Source organism: Hypomesus nipponensis, chromosome 3 (genome assembly GCF_054491055.1).
Source record: "Hypomesus nipponensis isolate SF chromosome 3, ASM5449105v1, whole genome shotgun sequence".
In the NCBI taxonomy this organism is placed as follows: domain Eukaryota; kingdom Metazoa; phylum Chordata; class Actinopteri; order Osmeriformes; family Osmeridae; genus Hypomesus; species Hypomesus nipponensis.
This window is the reverse complement of record NC_140363.1, coordinates 11,224,471-11,244,919: the sequence shown is the minus strand read 5'-3', so window position 1 is coordinate 11,244,919 and position 20,449 is coordinate 11,224,471. Positions and strand designations below refer to the sequence as shown.

At 43.2% G+C, this 20,449-nt stretch overlaps 1 protein-coding gene across 1 annotated transcript; it reads left to right on the top strand.

Moving 5' to 3' along the window:
• The first annotated feature begins 234 nt into the window (after nucleotides 1-234).
• syne3 (spectrin repeat containing, nuclear envelope family member 3) lies at nucleotides 235-19,460 on the top strand. Its single transcript, XM_084675915.1, has 19 exons — nucleotides 235-361; nucleotides 1,630-1,787; nucleotides 2,086-2,258; nucleotides 2,403-2,541; nucleotides 2,796-2,966; nucleotides 3,754-3,909; nucleotides 4,331-4,678; nucleotides 5,951-6,087; nucleotides 6,498-6,672; nucleotides 8,086-8,268; nucleotides 8,499-8,642; nucleotides 9,349-9,483; nucleotides 9,690-9,851; nucleotides 10,255-10,427; nucleotides 10,626-11,511; nucleotides 11,773-11,931; nucleotides 13,207-13,407; nucleotides 13,864-13,905; nucleotides 16,521-19,460. The coding sequence occupies exons 2-19, from the start codon at nucleotides 1,644-1,646 to the stop codon at nucleotides 16,707-16,709; spliced, it is 3,717 nt and encodes a 1,238-aa protein (XP_084532041.1). The 5' UTR covers nucleotides 235-361; nucleotides 1,630-1,643; the 3' UTR covers nucleotides 16,710-19,460.
• Nucleotides 19,461-20,449: the final 989 nt, after the last annotated feature.

The following is a 20,449-nucleotide window of genomic DNA, read 5'->3' as shown; positions in this document are numbered from 1 at the left end:
GTTTTGTCATACAGAAGCCTGTCTGAAATGTAGTAGGCTAAACCACAACCCCCACTAAACTTTTGCCTGTGAAGCGTTTTTTAATCTGCGGTGCACATTGCGCTGTCAATCAACGCACGTTTATTCAATGTTCTTGGGACGCGCCTTCGGTTTGAATTCTTGACGTAGAGCGCGTACGCCCTTCACGATTATCGGTTGCTCTGCAGATTTGTTGCTCTCGTCTGGTTCAATCTGGTCGGCTAGTATAGTCAATGCCACTGTCGGGCCTGTGTCTTTACTTCCTGCGCTACAAGTTTACAAGGCATATCGGGACGTTCTTTCGGCACGCCAATTTCTACATTCACTACATGCGAGGTTATCGGTAAGTTTTACAATTATTTGGAGGGCTACCAGACCAGTCTATCTCTTTTTGTTGATCGGTATTAGTGTGCAGCCTTAAAACTGATGGCTAATTCTTCTGCAAATATGCAATGGTAAACTTCAGTCTCCTTTGCAGTAATGAAATTGCTAGATGTCATTAGATGACATTTGAACGCGTACAATCGCAAAATAAACTATTTAATAATGTTCTCTTATGTATGGGCTGGAATACATTTCATCTTATTATTGTTTTGGCCGTGTCTAATTGTACCGTTGAAGTTATTTGAATAAATGAAAATCATGTTTTATGTGTAATCTTCAACAAAAGTCAACATTACGAACTGGGGACTTCTCACGACAATGATACAATTCGGCTACTGTGTGTGAAATGTATCAATTGCCGTGTTGTAAGTCTATTTACGTTTATAGCTGTCAAACAGATGGCGGGGAGGGGAGGGGCGTACAAGTAGCTCAGAATACACTTTTGAGTTGTGCTTCTTTAGTTGTAAGTAGCACAACTGTGTCTTGGTTCAGCTGGCAACTCCCTGTATAATCAAACCAATACCGTTTTTTAGAAGCACACCAATGTGCTTAAATGGAAAACTTGTGGGTACTGCTGAGGAAGGGACTGGTGGTTCTGATCTTGTGGTGGGAGAAATGACTCACTCAGGAAGAGGGCTCATTCTACCTAGTTTTTCTTTTTCCTGTGGAGAAAACGCTACAGCTTTGGCCTTCATGGCTCATCTCCTTGCTTTTATGGCTTCATCTTCCTTCACAGTTGTATTTCCCTTTCTCAAGATCTCCTCAGAATAAGAATGCAGCATTACCAATGTTGTTAACTAAATGCTCCCTTGTCCATTGCACTCTGCTGTCTAAATAAATCTAAATGTGAAGTTAATTTATTTTGAACAGAAGTTCTGATGCCACTTTTCCAATGCTATAAGGTTAGCAGAGTACATTGTTATACTGTCAGTCACTCTGCATCTGCAGGTATATCAGAGAGGGTGTTTAACTTTGGGCTCACATACTCATCAACAATGCCTAGCTATGTTCTTTAAAGATACATTGTGTTGTGCAATACTGAACGTATGCAGGAGACACACGTGTACCTTTCTGTGACATTCCTCCAAATATGATATATAAAATGTCACATTTACTATCCAAAGGATTGCACAAATTCCTTGAAGGGACTTTACTAGAAGATGTTTTACTGTGCCACTGTAATCATGTTACTATAAATGCATACTTCTTCCTCCTCATCCTCCCAAGACGTGTATCCCCTCATGACTCAGCAAGAGCACCGGGAGTTTAGTGAGAGCCTGGAAGCAGCCCTGTGCTGGATGCAGGCCATCCAGGAGAGGCTCCGCATCAACGACAACACTCAGGGCCCCCGGGCAGCCCTGGAGGCCCGTCTGCGAGAGACTGAGGTGAGGGACCCACCCCAGGCGATGACCTGCCTTGTGTCTCACCTTTGACACCCACCCTCCCACATAGAGAAAGAGGGCCTATCATGTGGCACTGGAGAACAGTTTTAGACAATATGAGGGTGTAGACTGTCCATTGAGAATCTGAGAAATTGGTGTGTAACTTTAGATTCTTGCTTATGAACGTATTATTTTATTTTCTCACAATACTGTTAAACAACCCCTTGGTATGCTATGAAAGTCTACGTCATTAAAATAACATGATGTTATTGCTCATATTGAATGTTTTTTTGTCTGACAGAAAATCCACGAGTCAGAGCATGATGGTCGAGTGAAGATGGACATGGTTTTGGTGGCCGCTGAGGTTCTGTTGCAGAACGGAGATGAGGAGACAAGGAACCAGACCCACACCAAACTGAAGGACCTCAAAGCATTATGGGAGGAGACCTGCACTTACATCATTCACTGTCACAGGTAGCATGTCAGTCCTATGAACTCCATATCTACACATACCCTCCTGCGCACACACACAGACACACACACTCACCCCAAAATGATAGTCACATTTTCTTTGCTTTTATATGAACTCTTCTCATCTTCCTCTTCTTTATCCTTCAGTCGAATAGAGTGGGTGTGGCTGCATTGGAGTGAGTATTTGAAGGCCTACGAGGAGTTTGAGCTGTGGTTAGCCAAGCTACGGCGGACTCTAGACGCAGAGGCAGAGCTTCAGCTGGGCGTGAAGGAGAAGCTGTGGCAGGTGTGTTACTTTCCATGCTGGCTGAAATTGGATAGAATGTGAAGGAAGGATGGGGTAGCTCAATAGTAGAGCATTTGACTGTCGATCTAGAAGTGGCAGGTTCCAATCCCGCTCCGTAGATTGCTTTGGGTAATCAATACATTTTTATGAAGATACTTTTTTTCCCAAGGGAACATCAGGGGTAATTTGAACCTTGGATCTCTTGATCCACCTTAAAAGGCTGATCCACTGAGCTAGTCCCAACCCTGTTTCAGGTGGACCACCTGAGGGTAATAGTGAGCGATGTCCAGGCCCAGGCCCCACTCCTGGAGAGGCTGCTGGATGAGGCTGCTTCCCTGCACAACCGCACCCAGGACCCCAGTGTGGACCCCCAGGCCCAGGAAAGTCTTCAGGAGGCCTACAACAACATCAGGGACCAGTCAGAGGTGTGCATGTGGTTGTGTGTGTCATTGATTGTGCATGTGAGGGTATGTGTATGTTTAAGAGTGTGCAAAATAATGCAATACAGATGTGTTGGTGCACTCAGGAATGGATTGACAGTTCCATTACTCTCAGTAATACTTTATCTAATTTTAAGATTGCGTCAACAAAATCTTGGTATGCACTCCCACTGTGCTTAAAGCACAGTGTCAAACGTGAAAAACATTTGATTATATCCAGACCAATTACACCAAGAAGGGAAGCTTGAAAATCTACTTCTTCATTTGCACTGTCGTGTTTTGTGTACTTCCTTCTTTCCTCAGACAACCAAGGCATTGTTCCTGGTTGTCTTTTTCATATTCCTCTTCCAAAACACCATGTACCCTTTTGAAACATCTAATGACATCATGCAGTGCAAGACTCCGCACTATTTCTAAGAGTCTCTGTGATGTTCACTCGTTTGAACATGCCTCGCTATCGGCTGCACCGTGCAACTAGTCCAAAGGGAGAAACTACACAGATGATTCATGTCGCCTGTTTCATGTGGGCTAGGGGTGCTCAACGGGGAGCTCCTCTTAAGGCTTGTACTTAAGCTGAAGCAGGAAGTCCATGTGGAATAAGCCCTATGGAGAAAAAAAAATGCTTTTTGACTTGGCTCAAGTATTGAGATCACAGTGCTGTAGCTGAGAGTCCTTGTAGATTTTTTTTTTCTTCTGCAAATACATTTTATTTTAGTCTTGTTAGATATAATCACACTCTTCAGTGCTGCTTATTGACCCCGGTCATTGGCAGGAGCGTCTAGCGTTGCTGCAGAAGATGGCTGAGGAGCACCAGATGTACCAGAACTCCGTGTTGAAGTTCCAGTCGTGGCTGGTGTCCAAGACGGGGGAGCTGAGCATCCTCATGGAGAGGGAGGGCTCTCCAGAGAACAGGCTGAAAGCCCTACAGGTGAGCATGCATACAAGTACAGGTAGATGTGTTTCTTTACGCTAGGACTCACCAATCTAAGATTAGGTTTCCCCGCAGAAAATAAGCAAGGAAATATCAAAACAGGTACTTATCAATTCTGAGTGTGTCTTTGCGAAAATAGAAACAGTTCGTAGTTCATGGAAAGTACAAGAAGTTGTCTCAGCTAAGATGTTATTGAAGGACCTGTGACTGCGTTCCTTCAACTAATTTACGGTCTCATATCTGCTCATATGACAAGATCGAACTTCTGTCTGCTCTCCCCCCTCCCCACATCCACTCCCTTTCCCCCTCTCCTCTGCTGCTTTCTCCCCCCTACATCCTCTCTTCTTTCCCCTCTCCTCTCTACATTTCTCTCCCTATCCTCTCCCCTTCCCCTTCTGCTCTCGGTTCTCATTCCCAGACACTAGACGACAGTGTAGCCAGTGAGGAGAAGACCCTGCAGCACATCGAAGGCCTGGCAGAGGCCGTGCGCTTCCACACTTCTCCAGCAGGGGCGGAGGTGGTAGTGGAGGAGGCGGAGGAGCTGAGGCTGGGCTGGCAGAGGCTGAGGCAGGGGCTGTACGAGGCCGGTGAGGGCCTGAGGTTTAGCCTGGACTCTCAGAGCCAGTACCTGGCCCGGTGTCAGAGACTGGGGAAGGACATTGCACAGCTCAGGGCCCAGCTCCAAGGGCTTGGCAGAGAGCTAGAAGGAAGAGAGGCGGGAGAGAGGACGGAGGAGCAGATGGTGGTACAGTGGAGGAAGTACACAGTAAGTCTATGTTCCTAAACCTGATCTGCTTTGCCAAGATTAGAAAAATCTATGCAAGTCAGGTTCAGCATTCCTTTCTCTTCACTCTCAATTATTTCCTCTGTATTTCCTGTGTTTTCTTTCTCAAACCCCGTCCCTTACTACCCAGGTTTGCCTCATAAAAAATGTTGCCACCTCCTTCTCCCTCCCTTTTCTTTCTTCCTCTTTCAGCTCCCTCTCCGTTCTTCTAAGCACCTAGTAACCTCCCTGTTACTTTCACTCCCTCAGTGCAATAATGAGCACTCTTTTTACCTCTACTTACTTGCCTTCACACCCAGTGTCCTTCACACCAGTGCATTGGGACTGTGCTAGCCCTGTTTTTAAGTGGTTAGTCTAAGTATTACTCTTCTGGAATTTGCCACAGGCAACATGCCTAAAAGGGGTGTGATGGTGATAAGTCTACTCTGCGTGGTAGGTTGTCAGAGTCTGAAGGTAGATCATAATTATCATTTGTCTCTTTTATGCTCCAGTCCCAAATTATTCAAATGTCAAATTATTGTAATAGTAATGCGTATGGATATATCATTGCTATCAGTCCTTTGTTTTTGTTGAGCAGTTAAGAGCTGTGTATTGAGGACAATTTGTATGAAAAGGTTTCTCAGGAACAAATATCAGTTTTAGAACTAGACTGGTACAAGGAAGGGTGTGACAAAAACTTTTTTACCATAGATATATAGCAACACCCAACTAAACACTGCTCTGCATATTTTGTTTATAACTCATAAGTTAAAATATAATTGAAGTGTATCACAATCTTTTGACTGTGTATATATATATATATATATATATATATATATATATATAAGAATAGCTTGATTTTAATGAATGACTGCAATAATAGAACCACCATTGAACTTTAATTAGTTTCAATTCATGTCAGAGAAATTGATGCATTTACAGAGAGGCCACTTTGAAGGGATTGAGGGTTGAATTAGATTAGTTTCATACCAGTTTGAATGTTTGTCTTGTGATATTTTTCATGGTATCATTTACTTTTCCAACTGTCAACATCAGTGCAATCTAACTTCAGATGACTGACCTCTGTTGTTAGAACTGTGCTCTTCTTAGTATCTGCTGTACTTGCATGTACTATTTGTGTGTTGCTTAAAAGCATATAATAAATACATAAAACAAATATAAATGAATATAGTTACCCGCAACCTTTGGTGTAAACATTCTACATACTATTCTACATGACTGATGAATCTAATTTTTTTCTTCTTTTTTTCTTAGAATGTTCGGAATGCTCTTGTGGCTGAGGAATCCCAGGTGGAACACCTCAAGACCCAGCTCAAAGAACTCTTCCGCTTCTCCCAAGATTCCCGGCACCTCTCAGATGACGTGCTGGCTGCAGTCAAGGAACATCAGAGGTGAGTATACACACTTCGGACACATCTTAATACTCTAAAGATGTTCCTGTTCCCTCTGTGGCAAACAAACTAAATGGAACTGTTCTATTATTTTATTTTCCAAGATTGTTGTTATTTGGTGTTAATAAAACAAGGCCCCTTAAAACGTTTGAAACACAATCTTTAAGTACACCCTCTGCTTGTTTGCTAGTCCTAGCACTGTTAGAAATTGAGAGTTGTTGACAGTGAAGAATATATTCAGTACAAAAATTATATAAATCAAGAAACAGCATCTACCCACACAGGTTAAAAGGCCTGGAGTCTAATTTTAGTTTTGGGCATGTCGCCTCTACAACTTGACATGACTATCAAGTTCCCCATCTGGTGCTTCCAGTTGTGTAAAACAAATGTCTTTCACCTCTGTGTTCCAGTGTGAAGTGCCGGGCGGGGAAGCTGTGTTCAGAGGCAGAAGCAGGGCTGAGGCAGGTGCTGCAGGACCCCCTCCATGTCTTCTCACAGTGGAGCCAGAGGGTTTCTCAGGTTCTAGAAGCTTCCAATGAAGTGTCAGAGTTCTCCCACATTGCACGGCTGGTGCAGGACATTGAGGTGAGGAGCACCCTCTAAATGTGTAAGGTTCTGCACTCAGTTGTTTTGATATAATTATATTATACATTATTTAATTTGTTCTTTCATCTGCACTGAATGCATGCAGCTAAGGACACATTCTATCTGAGAAAATATAAAATAAAAAAGTACTTTCAGTGAGGAATAGGAGTAATGGCTGGAAAGGATGGCTGTCTTGTTAGCATTGTTCAAAAGAAAAAGACAACCATCTATCAGGGAACCAATTATAGACTTGAAAGACATGAAACTTTAAGTCGCTGCAGCTCTCTAGAACTGTGAAGGGAAATAACTAACCCATTAACTGGTAGAGCAACAGGCAATCTAACCAGAGCGTCACAGGGATATTAGGTAAGCTAGGGAAATCAAATCAGACCTACATACAGCAGGCTATTGTGCTCAGAAAATTACATTTATCCCACAAAAATGACCTGCCCTTTTCTCTACTGAGTTTGGTGTGCTGTAATGCAAATGCAGTTTTGTTGAATAAATCCCAGGTAATATGAAAGGGAAGATCTGAAGATCCTACATAATCTGTGATGGTTTAGAAGGCTTAAGGCCCTTTTTTCTCGCCACAACATTCATCTGTGGTGTGGTCGCTCGTTTTTTCTTTCTCTCTGTTTTTGTTCCCCTCCTTTTTGTTTTGTTACTTTCTCCTCATCTGGCCTTTTATCATCTAACTACTGCCTCCTTTTCTCAGTGTCTGATTTTGCTTTTTATAATATTCTTTTGGGGGGGGATTTCCTCTATGTTGTCTCTCTTTATTCTCCTTTCCTTTGCCACCCAAGTCGTGATTAAACTCTCTATTCTAAGTTTCTCTACTTTCTGACTCTTCTTCTTTGAAACTCCTTCTTGCGTACTTTCCATTTGCTTCTTTGGCACTCATCTTTACATCTCCTGTACTTAATGCCTCTCGTCTCGCTCCGCTCCCCTTCACACCCACACCATCACAGTTTTACTTCCTTCTCACTCCTTCTCTTCCCTCCTTTCAAACTCGTCTCCCTCTACACCTCTTCTCTTCTTTTTTATGTGACCTCCAACTCTTTTACCATCATTTTCCCCCACACAGTCCTATTTCACCCTCTTCTCTGCCTTTCTCTCTAATTCCACCTCTCCTCCTCCCTCTCCAGTTCTCTTTCTCTGTCATTTCAACTGTCATTCTGTCCCTCTTTCACAACATTTCCATCTTGTCCTTTCTCCCACAGAACCCATTCCTCTCTCTCACCCCCCCCCCCCATCACTATCATACCCTCCTCAACCCCTCCACACACACACATCTCCCTGTGTTGCGCTCTCACTTTAACCCCCCCCCCCCCCCCACTCTCTTACCACCCTCCTGTCACTCCACTGAGACGGGGTCTCACCATCTTACCCCATCTCTCCCCTCTCCCTCTCCAGCGGCTCCTGAAGCCGAGCCTGCAGCTGCAGGAGCGTCTGAGCCTGTTGCAGGTGAAGACGGAGCTTCTGACCTCTGTGTTGGGCCACGAGGGGGCAGAGGGGCTGCTGGATGAGCTTGGCAGGGCCATCGGGAACCGAGAGATCCTGCACAGCCAGCTGCTGCAGAGGAAGAGCCAGCTGCAGGTGGGGAGGAGCGAGTGTGTGTGTGCGTTTCAAATTGACTTATTTTGAGTTAACCAAAGCAAACAACTGCACAAACACGCTACGTGCCTGGTCCGTAGAGTATTGACTGGGATCAGTTTACCTTTTATCTTGAGACATGTTTTGCTTATTTTCCCAAATTATGAAAGTAAACTTGCATAGCAAACTATTTAATTTCTTCAATCTGCACTATCCTCTTGTCCCCTCTGTAGGGTTTGATATCCAGGACCAAAGATTTTGGGGATGCCCACGACTCAATCCGCAAGAAGCTGACTCCTCTGAAAGACCGGCTGGTAGCAGCTGACAGCCTCCAGCCAGATATACTGGCTAAAAAGAGCCAGTCAGACCAGCTCAGGGTATGTTTGTTTACCATACCCTGGCAGCCTTGCTATGGCTCAAATGCTGTCTAATAAACACTGTAGTATCCCCAGAGGGACTGAGCCTTCCTATTATGAATCAGCAATACATAGAAATGTAATATCTCTCTATCAGTATAAATGCTTTCCAACAAACAAATTGATATTCATTATCAATTGAATATCAACCTACTATCTATCTATCTATCTATCTATCTATCTATCTATCAATGAGTCATGTGTTAGCATAAGGCGTCAGAAAATTGTTGCCATACCACACGATTGATGGTGGGTACTTTAGGTGTGTTTCAAAGCAGAGGGAATCCATCTTGTGTTTAGTTATGTGTTACACCACATGGCAGGATACTTTGTCCAGAGTAATTGCAATGCGAGTCACGTCAGAGAACATGACGTGATAGTTGGCTAATGATGTCCTCGGGCTAGCCTCATACTCTGGCTAATAGAGGTCACCCACAAACCCTGGACACATTCTGTTGTTTAAAGCTGCAGTGGTAAATAACCAAGAAACTGTCTCCTCACACACTCTCATACCACCTGAATTAAGACAGGAAGTGATGAAAGTTGTCTGCAGATGCAGGAAGTCTTTCTTTTTCTCTTGCTTTGTTAATGCTAATGAAAAGTTTTTTTTGTTGGAACAACTTGTATCCTATAAGCAGCTGAATTCTGCTATTTCTCTGTTTCCCAGGTTGTCAAAAAGGACCTGGAGGAGTGTGAAGCCCACATCATGGCCCTAGAGACCCTGGTGTCCAGCAGCCAAACCAACAGAGCCCAGTATGAGAGGCTCTATGGGGACTGGAAGCTCCTGTACAAGACTGTCAGGGTAAGATAGGGAGAAGGGAGGTGTGTGTGTGTGTGTTTGGTGGGCGGGATATATTTTGTGTATGAAGGAGTGTTGATGAAAGGATGGGTGATGGTTGAGAATGTTTAGTTTAGTTAGAGTATATATATATATATATGTGTTCACCTTGTGGGCACACGTCCTGGTGTACTCATGTTCATTGTTCTCTATGTGTTGCTGTGTGTCAGGTGAGGGTGAAAAACAGCGAGGAGAGCATCGCTGAGCACGAGACCTTCCACGAGAGCCTCCTGAATGTGGAGAAGTGGCTGATGATCATGAGGCAGAAGCTGGAGTCCTACCAGAGCCCGTCTGGGGAGTGGAGCGTGGACAACAGAGAGCAGGAGGCCCAGGTAGCTAGTGCACTGCATTAGCAAGCACAATTAGTGCCCTGTTCTGTACCTGCTAAAACACAGTGATGATAGTTATAGTAACTAGATGCTTGTGTAGCCGAGGTGAATTGGTAAAACGTGGTCCTCCTCAGTATAAGTACAGTTCACCCATGCCAGCGTAGCTGGGCAGTATTTGGGTTGGCAAGTCTGAGGTCTTGCCAACATCTGAAGTCTGGTACACTAGGAAGACAGTAATTTTATATATATATATATATATATATATATATATATATATATATATATATGTGTGTGTGTTCTTTGTGCTGTTGGCATGCTTGTGATTCAGTCAATTTCTTCTCTGTATACTAATTTCGCTCATTAAAAAATGTATTGTTGTCTGTCAATTTCCATTTTGGTCCTGCAGAGGGCGCTGGGTGAGTTTCCGGAAAAGGAGCTGCAGCTCCACCAGATGGAGGCACAGGGCCAGGGGGTGCTAGAGAGAACCTCTGAGCAGGGCACGGTGCACATCCTCAGCGACATGAGGCGCCTGCGAGAGTCCTGGATGGCCCTCCACGATCTCAGCCTCAACCTCTACAGGTACTGTTAGAACCATGGGCCAGAACACACACAGGTATCCTGCTTCAGATAGATGTATGAGTGCATCTCTGTTGTATTTGAGTGGCCTCATCTTCGACGTAATTTCCGTAGATCTGGTTTCTAAACTTCAGCTCAGTGGTTTTTGATGGGAGTCATTGACTAAAAATCTTCGACTGTTTCTTTTGTTCCATTTGTTAGGCTGCTGAATAGCCACAGTTCCAACTCAGACTTCCAGAACGAGAGGGTTAGAGGGCATAGTGGTGATCACACCAGCACAGACAACAAGCTTCTGTGCAGGGAGGGAGGGAGCCAGCTCATGGCCTCCAAAAGCTCCAACAGTCAGAGACAGGGACAGCCAGAGGGCACCCCAGAACAGGGCCCCAGTGTGTGGGCTTGCGAGAGCTCTGGGCCTGAGCTAGGGGGTAGGATGGAGGAAAGGGAAGAAGATAATTTTGTGGCAGGTCAAAGAGGGGTGAGTAGAGGTCAGGATGTGTGGGTCCAGGGTGGGTTTGAAGAGAGTAACATGGGAGCTATGGGCAGTTCACCGATGCAAGTGAGAGAACTGGGCACTTTCAATCAAACTCCGTCCAGATTTCAAGACGAGATTAACCAAAGAGCGGGGAGTGGGGGCGGGCATACTGGGAAAGGGAAGGAAGGGGAGAGGGGCAGACAGGGCCCCGGAGTAGAGGAGGTTGACTCTTGGGGGGGGACTCAACTTACAGGGCAAGATAGAGAGACACTAGGAGGGTCTCTGACCTTCAGGGGAGGTAGAAGCCCCCAGACCAGCGGGGGTTTGGGGCTTTCCATGTCCAGTGATAGAACTGAGGAATGGGTGGACGAGCAGCTATTCCGGGACACAGTCGACCCACAAGTGGCATCTGTGCGCTCCGGTTACGGTCACGGTAGCAAAGAGAGCAGCAGACATGGGATCCAAGGAGAAGATGAGGTGGGGAGAAGCGAAGGGGAGCGCTTGGGAGAGGGAGGGATCTTCACCTCTGTTGGAAAGGGCTCGGGGTTGACCCCATTGTCTCTCCGAAACTCGGCGACGACGAAACGCAACGTGGGAGCCACGCAGCATGTAGAGGTGAGGTCCCTCCTCGGATGTCTTGAGTGTTTCTTTGATTTACCGTTTTTCATTCTTTTAATGTTTTTCATGACACCAGCAAACGTGCTGATCCGTCAGGAACTTCTCTCTCTCTCTCTCCCTCTCTCTCTCTACCTTTCTCTCTCTCCCGTCTTTTACTTTCTTGTAAATCGAGGCTGTCCTCATGAAACCAAATTAACTGAGACTTTAAAGTTCCCTTTCTGTTGCTGAGCTAATGCTGTTACTGGTGGGGTCCTACAGGGAAGCCCGGGGCAGGCCTTGAGCACAGCTGAGTATGAGGAGAGGAGAGGGGAGTTTGAGGCCTGGCTACTCAGAGAGAATGAAGTCCTTTCAGGAATACTCAACACCAGGGGGTCGCTCAGCAGCAAGGAACTCAAGATCAGACAGGACACACTCAAGGTTGGTTTGTTGTTTTCTCTGCCAGTGTTGTCCACGTGACATGGATAAATGAAGTACTACAGTCATTTGGTCATTTCAAAAAAGCCACAAAAAGAATAGTGAAAAATATACTTATACTAAAAGTTCTGCATTGATTTATTTAAGCTTTGGAACTGATCTTCAGTATATGGTGGATGATTAAAATAAAAAGTGTCCTCAGGACTAACTAAGATTAATGACACAATAACTTCTTAAGAAGTCTGAATTGTAGCTTTAAGCTGTTTTAAACTGCACCAAAGCTTATAACTGCCACTGTAGCAACTCTAAAACAATTAAGTTCTGACCCCAAAATGTACCAGGCTGGTAACCAATTGACTAAGTTAACCTCTGTGCAAACAGTTGATGTTTGCACAAGGGATACAAATCTCAGGCTTGGGAAACCGCAAACACCCGCCTCCATAAAGTAATAAAAAGACACTTTAGTCAATGGAGAGAGGGAATGTGTGGGGATTGAGTTGTTTGAATGAAGACAGACATTGTCAATGACCCAAGAAGACTAAGCCCTGTTTCATATTTACATTGTCATTTAGCAGACTCTCTTATCCAGAGCGACTTACAGGGACATTCTCCCTGAGGCAAGTAGGGTGAAGTGCCTTGCCCAAGGACACAACGTCTTTTTCGCACAGCCGGAATCGAACCGGCAACCTTCTGATTAATAGCCCGTTTCCCTAACCGCTCAGCCATCTAACCCCCTTTCAATGGAAATTATGAGGATTTAAGAGACACGTGGTCTGTAGTGAAGATCAGGTGTGCTGCAAGCTAGACAGTACACAAAGTCACTGATGCTTAGTTTTTTGGTGTTGGATGCAGTTGTATTTTGTTATGGATACTAGCTTATCCCTTGAAGCATATGCTATGATTTACTTATCTTAGCCTTGGCTGCGCTTGGTAGTTCATGCATGAAAGAAATACGATTTGTCACAATGAGAATAATACATGGAAGGATATTGCAAACAGTTCATTTTGAGCCCTTTGTTCAAAATGTGGTGTTGTCTCTCTCTCTCTCTCTCTCTTTCATCTTCTTCCATGTTTCTCTTCCTCTAACACTGCATATCCTATTCTCCCTTCCTTTCTTCCACCCTGATCTCTTCTCTTTCCCTCTTTTGTTTTACCGTGACCCCCTTTCTCTCTCATCTTTTTCTTTCCTTTTTACTTCTCTCTGTATCACTCTTTCTCCATCCCTCCCCTCTTCTGCCTTCTATCTATGTATCTCTCTTTTTCTCACTCCCTCCAAAGGCCTTGCGGTCAGGTGTGGGCTGTGGTCAGGAGCAGTTCCAGAGCCTTCTGCAGGTGGGCCAGCGTCCTGGTTCAGGGGTCAGGACCAAATCAGAGCCTGGGGTAGAGGATATGAGTCTGGAGGAGCTTAGGTATCGCTGGATGCTCTACAAGTCCAAACTGAAGGATGTGGGAGACCTTAAGACTCACCTCAGTGTCAAGGTGAGAGCTGTTTTTTAGAGATGGCCAACAGTTAAAGAGCATTCTGAGGCACTGATGTAGAGTCTATGATCTCAAGCATTGGCAGGGTATATATTTAAACACAACATATTAAACATAACATTTAGTACTGGGATATGTTAACCCGCATCATAGTTAAATAGGATTAAAACATTCAAAACTTGAAACAGTTTTTCCCAACTTTATTCTCTTTTGTAAAATATGTCAACCTGCCATCCCATGTGCCTTGTCTGTCTAGGGTTTTTCAGTGTGTACCACCAGGGCTGAAATTTGTTTTATGGGAAACACTGACATTTATGTTGCACCTCATTCACCTTGTGGTTGTTGCTTTTCTCCACAAGATGGCAATGTTACACTAAAACCCAACAACTGTTGTCTTCATTTGTTTAGCACAGAGGCATGGCTACATTTAATTTGTACATTTTGATATTTTACCAGGGTGTCAGAGCAGGACAAGATGAGACCATCAAAATACGAAAGGTACCTTTACCAAACCTTTCCCCTTTGACGTGCCATTGTTTCTACTGTACCAACTTGATCACTATGAAACACACAATTAAAAAGGTGTTTCCACATCAATAACATCATACACAGGGAACATGTCAAAATGTATGTTTTCAGCTTTCAGAATGTGAAAGTGTACAATACTCAAAAAGAAAATAATTAAGCTGTTGGGTTGTAACAGCTTTGGTCTGCGTGCGTCCTGAGTTGGAGAACCAGTCATTTAACCACCCAAGACTGACATCAACTCAAGCGTGCCCCAAGTCTCTACGCTGACATGATTTTGAGGCCCGGTTGCTTAGCACTGTTGGCAGGGGGATTAAGAAATACCATACCCCCACTCATCCTCTCGTCTTCTCACACAAGCTCACAGGGCAACCACTCAGCACACACAACATTCCTTAAGATACACCTTGTTTTAAAAGTTGAGTAAACTAACCCCTTGGTCTTGATTTAAGGTCAGTTTCTGTTATTGTTCTTCACTGGTAGATGTAGGACGTAGGAGGAAAGGTTGATAACTACAACTATCCAAGCACAACTTTGGGGGGGGGGGGGGTTACCGGTTGATGAGTCATCGCGTCCACCCTCCCTAACTGTCAGACTAAATCCTGACCATAACTATTTTGTGAGTCATACACAAAACCGTCCTGAAACTAGTTTTATTGATTCAATCTTCTCACCCTGTCCTCTACTGCCTCCTGTGTCGAACAGACTGACTGAGACTGGAGCAGATGTGAGGGGCTAAAAATATGACTTGTGTCTGCCCCACATATTCTGCATTATTTAAACAGCAGTAAAGGTTCCAGATGATACCGTAGAGCTTCCCACAGTTGGGTCACATGGACAGTAAAGTCTGAAGTCCACACAGTAGCTAGGCCACTTACAAACAGCAGCAAAGTCATCTGACATGTTCACCAATCAGACGTTCTCTGCTGCTGTACAGTAAACTAGGTACATGTTGTCGATACTCATGTTTTGCTATGTTTTTCTGATAGTGTGTATCTAGATGATACAGTATGCAATGTTGTCTTATTGTCAATGTAATATCTCTTTCACAAAGGGCCTCCCGTTAGTTTGTGTTCTTGTGCCTAGATTGCATACAGATAAAACTACAGTGCAGTAATGACTGTGTTTATGAGTCAAAGCATGCCTTGTGCCTTCATACTGTAACAATGACTGTTATTACCACATGGTTCTAACTGCTATTAGTGGTAGGATAAATCCAGACAATCTTGCAGATATACAGCCATACAATCTCACTCATCCATACTCCACATATAGTACCCATCAGTGTCTGCAGTCAGTTTCTGTTACTACCAGACCAGTCATTAACAGTTTAAACACACACACACATGTCATAAGCACTCTTGTCTGCAGCACACAACCTCCCGTAGGTGACACTACTCTCATGTCAATGCAAACATATATACACTTATGTATAGATAAAGAACATAGAACAAAATGAAAATGTATCATTCAGCAGTCTTCCATTGTCCTAATTTAAATGTAGTCCTGAAATCCTCAAACATTGGAATCAACATTTACGTAATACAACTACATTTTTAATTGATTGAGGCATAAAACGTTGCCATTTACGTCATAAAAATAACAAAAATTATCATAATCACCACCACCACAAGCATCACAATTATTTTTAGCATTCCCATTTAAAATATTTTAGGCTGCAATCACTAATAGAGTGTTGCTTAAAGGCATTGGTTGGGGTTTAGTGTGGGGTCATTGGTGCTTGTCAGACTTAGCACCTCCATAAAATGATTGATTTATGTATTCAGGGGCGTTCAACGCTTGTCCATCAAATACATCCCCCGCTTCATACCTGCTTTGTTTGAGGTGGTTCTGGTGTGTGGATGGAGAGGTAGAGAGCACAGCTCAGTTGAGAGGCTTTCATTTTATCTTCCTCCTCCTCTCACTCTGAAGCGAAGCAAGAGGTGGATGAAGAGGCGGTTGGTGGAATGAGTAAAATAGAGATGGTGGAGGGCAAAAAGGTTATGGCAGTGGGCGAGTGTTTGTTTCACTCAAAAGAACCACGTTGCTCTTTCTCCCCTCTTGCTGTCTCACTCTTTTTCTTGGTTATCCCTCTATCTCTTTCTTACATCATCTATTTGATTTCAGTTAGTAATTATGGTTGAGAGAGAGAAAGAGAGAGAGTGTAATGTACATTATTTGTACTTTTGAGAGGGAGCCTTTCTTCTTCTTTTCACGGCCTATCAAATTAGGAGACATGCAAATTCCAACACATACACACTCACTCATGTTGCTTTCAGTTAAATATATTTGTTTGCTTGTTATAACCACGTGTTGATCTTTTCAATGACAACTCTGTGCTGTTTGTGTAATTGGCCACATTTCCTGTACTGAATTTCAAGCACAAAATAACTGTTGTTTTGGCCTTTGGTACGTTTGGTTGTACCGCTTACATGCATTTAGTTTTGTGGGTGATTGCTGAAAGTGTGCATGCAGTATTGTGATGGGAATCTGCAGTAGAGTGCATCTATTGTACAATATATGTGTGTGTGTGTGTGTGTTTACGGCATGTGAGTGCCGACCTCTCTCTCTGGGCTCTGTGATTCCAGCAGAAGAGGCCCAGTCTGCTGTACCGTGTGTGCAGGGTGGCACTACCCCTCCAGATCCTGCTGCTGGCGCTTCTCCTCCTGGCTTTCCTCCTGCCCCTCATGGATGAAGGGGCCAGCTGCTCCCTATCCAACAACTTCGCCCGCTCCTTTAACATCATGCTGCGATACGACGGACCTCCGCCAACATAGACAGCAGGCCTACATCTACACATGGACTTACCTGTACTTGGACGACAACTCATCATCCATGTATGGGCTGCAACATTTATACACGTACTACAACATCTATACATGGCCTACAACTCCCAAAACCAACCTATTTGACTGTAAACACTCGTCACAAGCTCTGCCATTACGGACCTACTCCACCTACTCATAGAACTACATGAGGAATACAACTTCCATAATCCATGTTTGGATACAAATTTGATTTTAAACCACTGGACCACACTGTCCATTTATAGAAGTGGAACAATAGAACTACAGCTTAAGCATTCATCAAATACAATTGACCCACCATCATGGATGCCTGGAAGTATGACCTATGACCTTGGGCTTCTGTAATTTCTGCTTGATCTTTTGATAACAATGGCTTATTGTGTCTAGGAGAAATGGCATGCTGTGTATATATAACCTTCAATCCATCACTAATCCTGACCTCAATACTCACCTTCCACTATTTAAAGTAGAAGATAATCGCAATACCCCATATCCTTGCATAAACCAGGACAGCTAATGATGATGCCATCTACCTACATACACATACATGCAGACACACACACAACACTTATCAGAGAGAGATTATCAACCCAGACAACCCAAACCATACTTTACAGTCAGCCTCAACTGCTCTTCAAGCAGAACAGCAATGGATAGACAGAACTGGAACTGAGTACAATGGACTGTGTAAAAGATTCTGCGTGACCACTCTGGTGGTCAACTTCATGCCTCACTCTCTGTCGGCTTCTGATGCAAGCACCAGAGTGTGTGTGTGTGTGTGTGTGTGTGTGTGTGTGTGTCTGTACAGTGTGTTGGTGTGTGGGCGTCTTTGGCTCTTTCCACTTGTTCCTTTTGACTCAAGCTGTTTCACACTCCGAGCTGACACAGTTAGGGCGACACACACACATTTGCACTTTATTCTTTCTATCTTTTTTCTTACACTCTATTTTCTCTCACTTGCACCTTCTGTTTAAAGGACACCAAATCCTCTTCTCTCTAACTAATGAATATTGATGAATATGATGCTCGAGGATGCTGCTGATATCCTCTCATCATATCTGTGCAGGGTTGTTCACTGACGCACCCAAAAAGACAATCATCTTCCAAAATTCAAGTATCAAATATTTAAAACATATTTGTAAAAGCATAGCTTAGTGTATTCATTTGCTATGAAAGTATGAAAGTATGACCTGGTCATAGCTAGGCTATCATGGGTCAATTGTTTATAATATTTTCTTTTTTTTATCTTAAAAAAAGAAACGTGTTGGGCAGTTCTTTAAGGATTTTATTTTTTAATCTCTCCTCAGTATAACATCTTATTTGTACTGGTGGAATGTGTGTTGAATGACGCTTTTGACAAGGTGCTATTCTAGTACTATTCTTTACTCCATTGTAAGCATTCTTAGGCATAGTTCACTGTTGAAAAAGCAGGCGGAAAGCACCCAGTCACCCATGCCCTCTACATTTTCTGGGGCCAGTATTCTCTTGGGCCCTTTTTAATACCGTTGAGTTATAAAAATGGAAATAGCTCCTGTTATGGTAGAATGTCCTTTTTTGTGCAAACGTTTGACGAAGCACCGACTGGAAACACTCTGTCTCTCTCTCACTGCCCACCCCTCTCTAATACATTCTTCTGTGAGCTTTTCTTTCTTCCAAATATCCCACATGTTACTATGACAACAGAGGCCCAATCCAGTTAGTCAGTTAAGGATGTGGTCTTTGTTCTTACAAATGAAGAAGAGGTTACTTCCACAAAAAGTTTGGGGTTCGGAATTGGATTGAAGTTCCCAGAGGCTTGGGATGACGAGGATTTTATGAAGTTACATGAAAGCACACTTTGGAGCCGGGGGGAGGATGGGGACTAGGCCTATAAAACCATGTGTCACAATGAATTGAACATTTTGATGGAAAATACAAGAAGTGTGAACCACTTCTTTAAAACAGTGTAGCATACCTAAGAAGACAGTCTTGTCTGGCTTGTATTTTTACCATGGACACCATTTATATGTAACTGTTATCTAATCCAAGTTATGCAATGCTTGTAGGAAATGTATTTATTCAGCAAACCTAGTACTCAAGATGATTATGTATACATGTTACATATAGAACAAGAAATCAACTGAATAAACATTTTATGTATGAATAGCCAAACCACTTCATAGCTTTAGTCCATATTAGATATTGCATGCTTGTATCCCTTTACAATCAAAGCGGTTTAAATACATAGACTGCCTGGAATGTTGTGTGTAGCTATGAAAAAAGAAATCCATCTGAATAACTTGAATGACCTACAGAAGTGCTACTTTGGAATGATGGGGCTGTGGAATCTGGACGGAGTTGGGATAAGCGCAGCAAAGTGGATGAATGTGGGAGAATTGTATTACATTTTTCTGCAAAGCAGAGCGAATGGAGGAAAACTATTGGTCTGAGAAATACTAATGAATAATATTCCACATGGACTTTACACTTAGCTTGACTACCTTGTTATGCAAAGAAATTGAGTCGACACAATTTCAAATTCAAGGCTTTAAAATTACTATTTAAAAAACAGGCAGGATTTTCTTTTGTACAACGATACAATCACTCGATTTTATTATGGTCTTGGAACTCAATGGAAATACTTCAAATACTATATATCAACAGAGCTTGTATTTAACCAATATTTTTGTATTGTATTCCATCAAGAAATAAATATGCAATGTATAAAAAGTTTAAAACCAATGCATTTTGTCATGTCCTGTTTAGATGTTAATGTACTAAGAAGAAAAAATAGGTATTGGTTTAACATACCATTCTTTGGTTAACAAGTACTGTCAATTGATTCATACAGTCATTGGTTAGTAAATAATTGACTGACTGTACCAATCCCAAATTCCTAAGTCCTCCCATGTTTAAATGTTTTTCTGAGGCGGGGAAACGTGGTGTAGTTAACACAGTAATCACAACCATTTGTCTTGCATGACAACCAACTGGTTGTACCATTTATCTATTTGTAATGTAGACCACCAGCGCACCAGTAAGTGTGACCAAGCTCAGAGTAAGACTATAATGGCCAAACGTCTGCTAAACATCTGTCTGTTATGAATGGATGCGGATTAGCTCGCCAAATCGGGGACACACATACAGAACCACCTACTGTATACAACATTACCCGATAAGAAAACAGAGGCAGAACTGTGTTAGTATTGAACCTCTGCCAGTTGACCTACTGTTCCAGTTATATTTGCTAACAATGTTTAAGTGTGGGGTGTAGCCTTTTGAAAAACTGAAAGGCGTTTTATAATTGTGCTTGTCTGTGTACCTGTGCCCTACCTGTCTGAATTTGAAAACAACGTTAGCACACTTTGCTCTGTGCAGGAGAACTTGTATGGCCTAATTAACGTGGACAGCCTTCTTGAAGTTGAAAGATTATGTAATCCTCTATTGCATATGTGCACTGTAAACTCATGGTTTGTGTGTAAGAGATGGAGTGATAGAGAGTGTGCTTTACTGCTCCTCACCTATCGCCCACATGCACAATATATCCCACCAGTCCTCATCTCCTCTGTGTGTGTGTGTGTGTGTGTGTGTGTGTGTGCTTCCTATCCCCATCCATCCACCCACTCTCCTCTCTTCAGTGTCTCCCTAAGAGGCATGGTGCTCTCTCATAGACAGCAGTGAGGCTCAATCTGGGCTCGTATCTCTGCCAGTGAAGTATTAAATCCTCAATT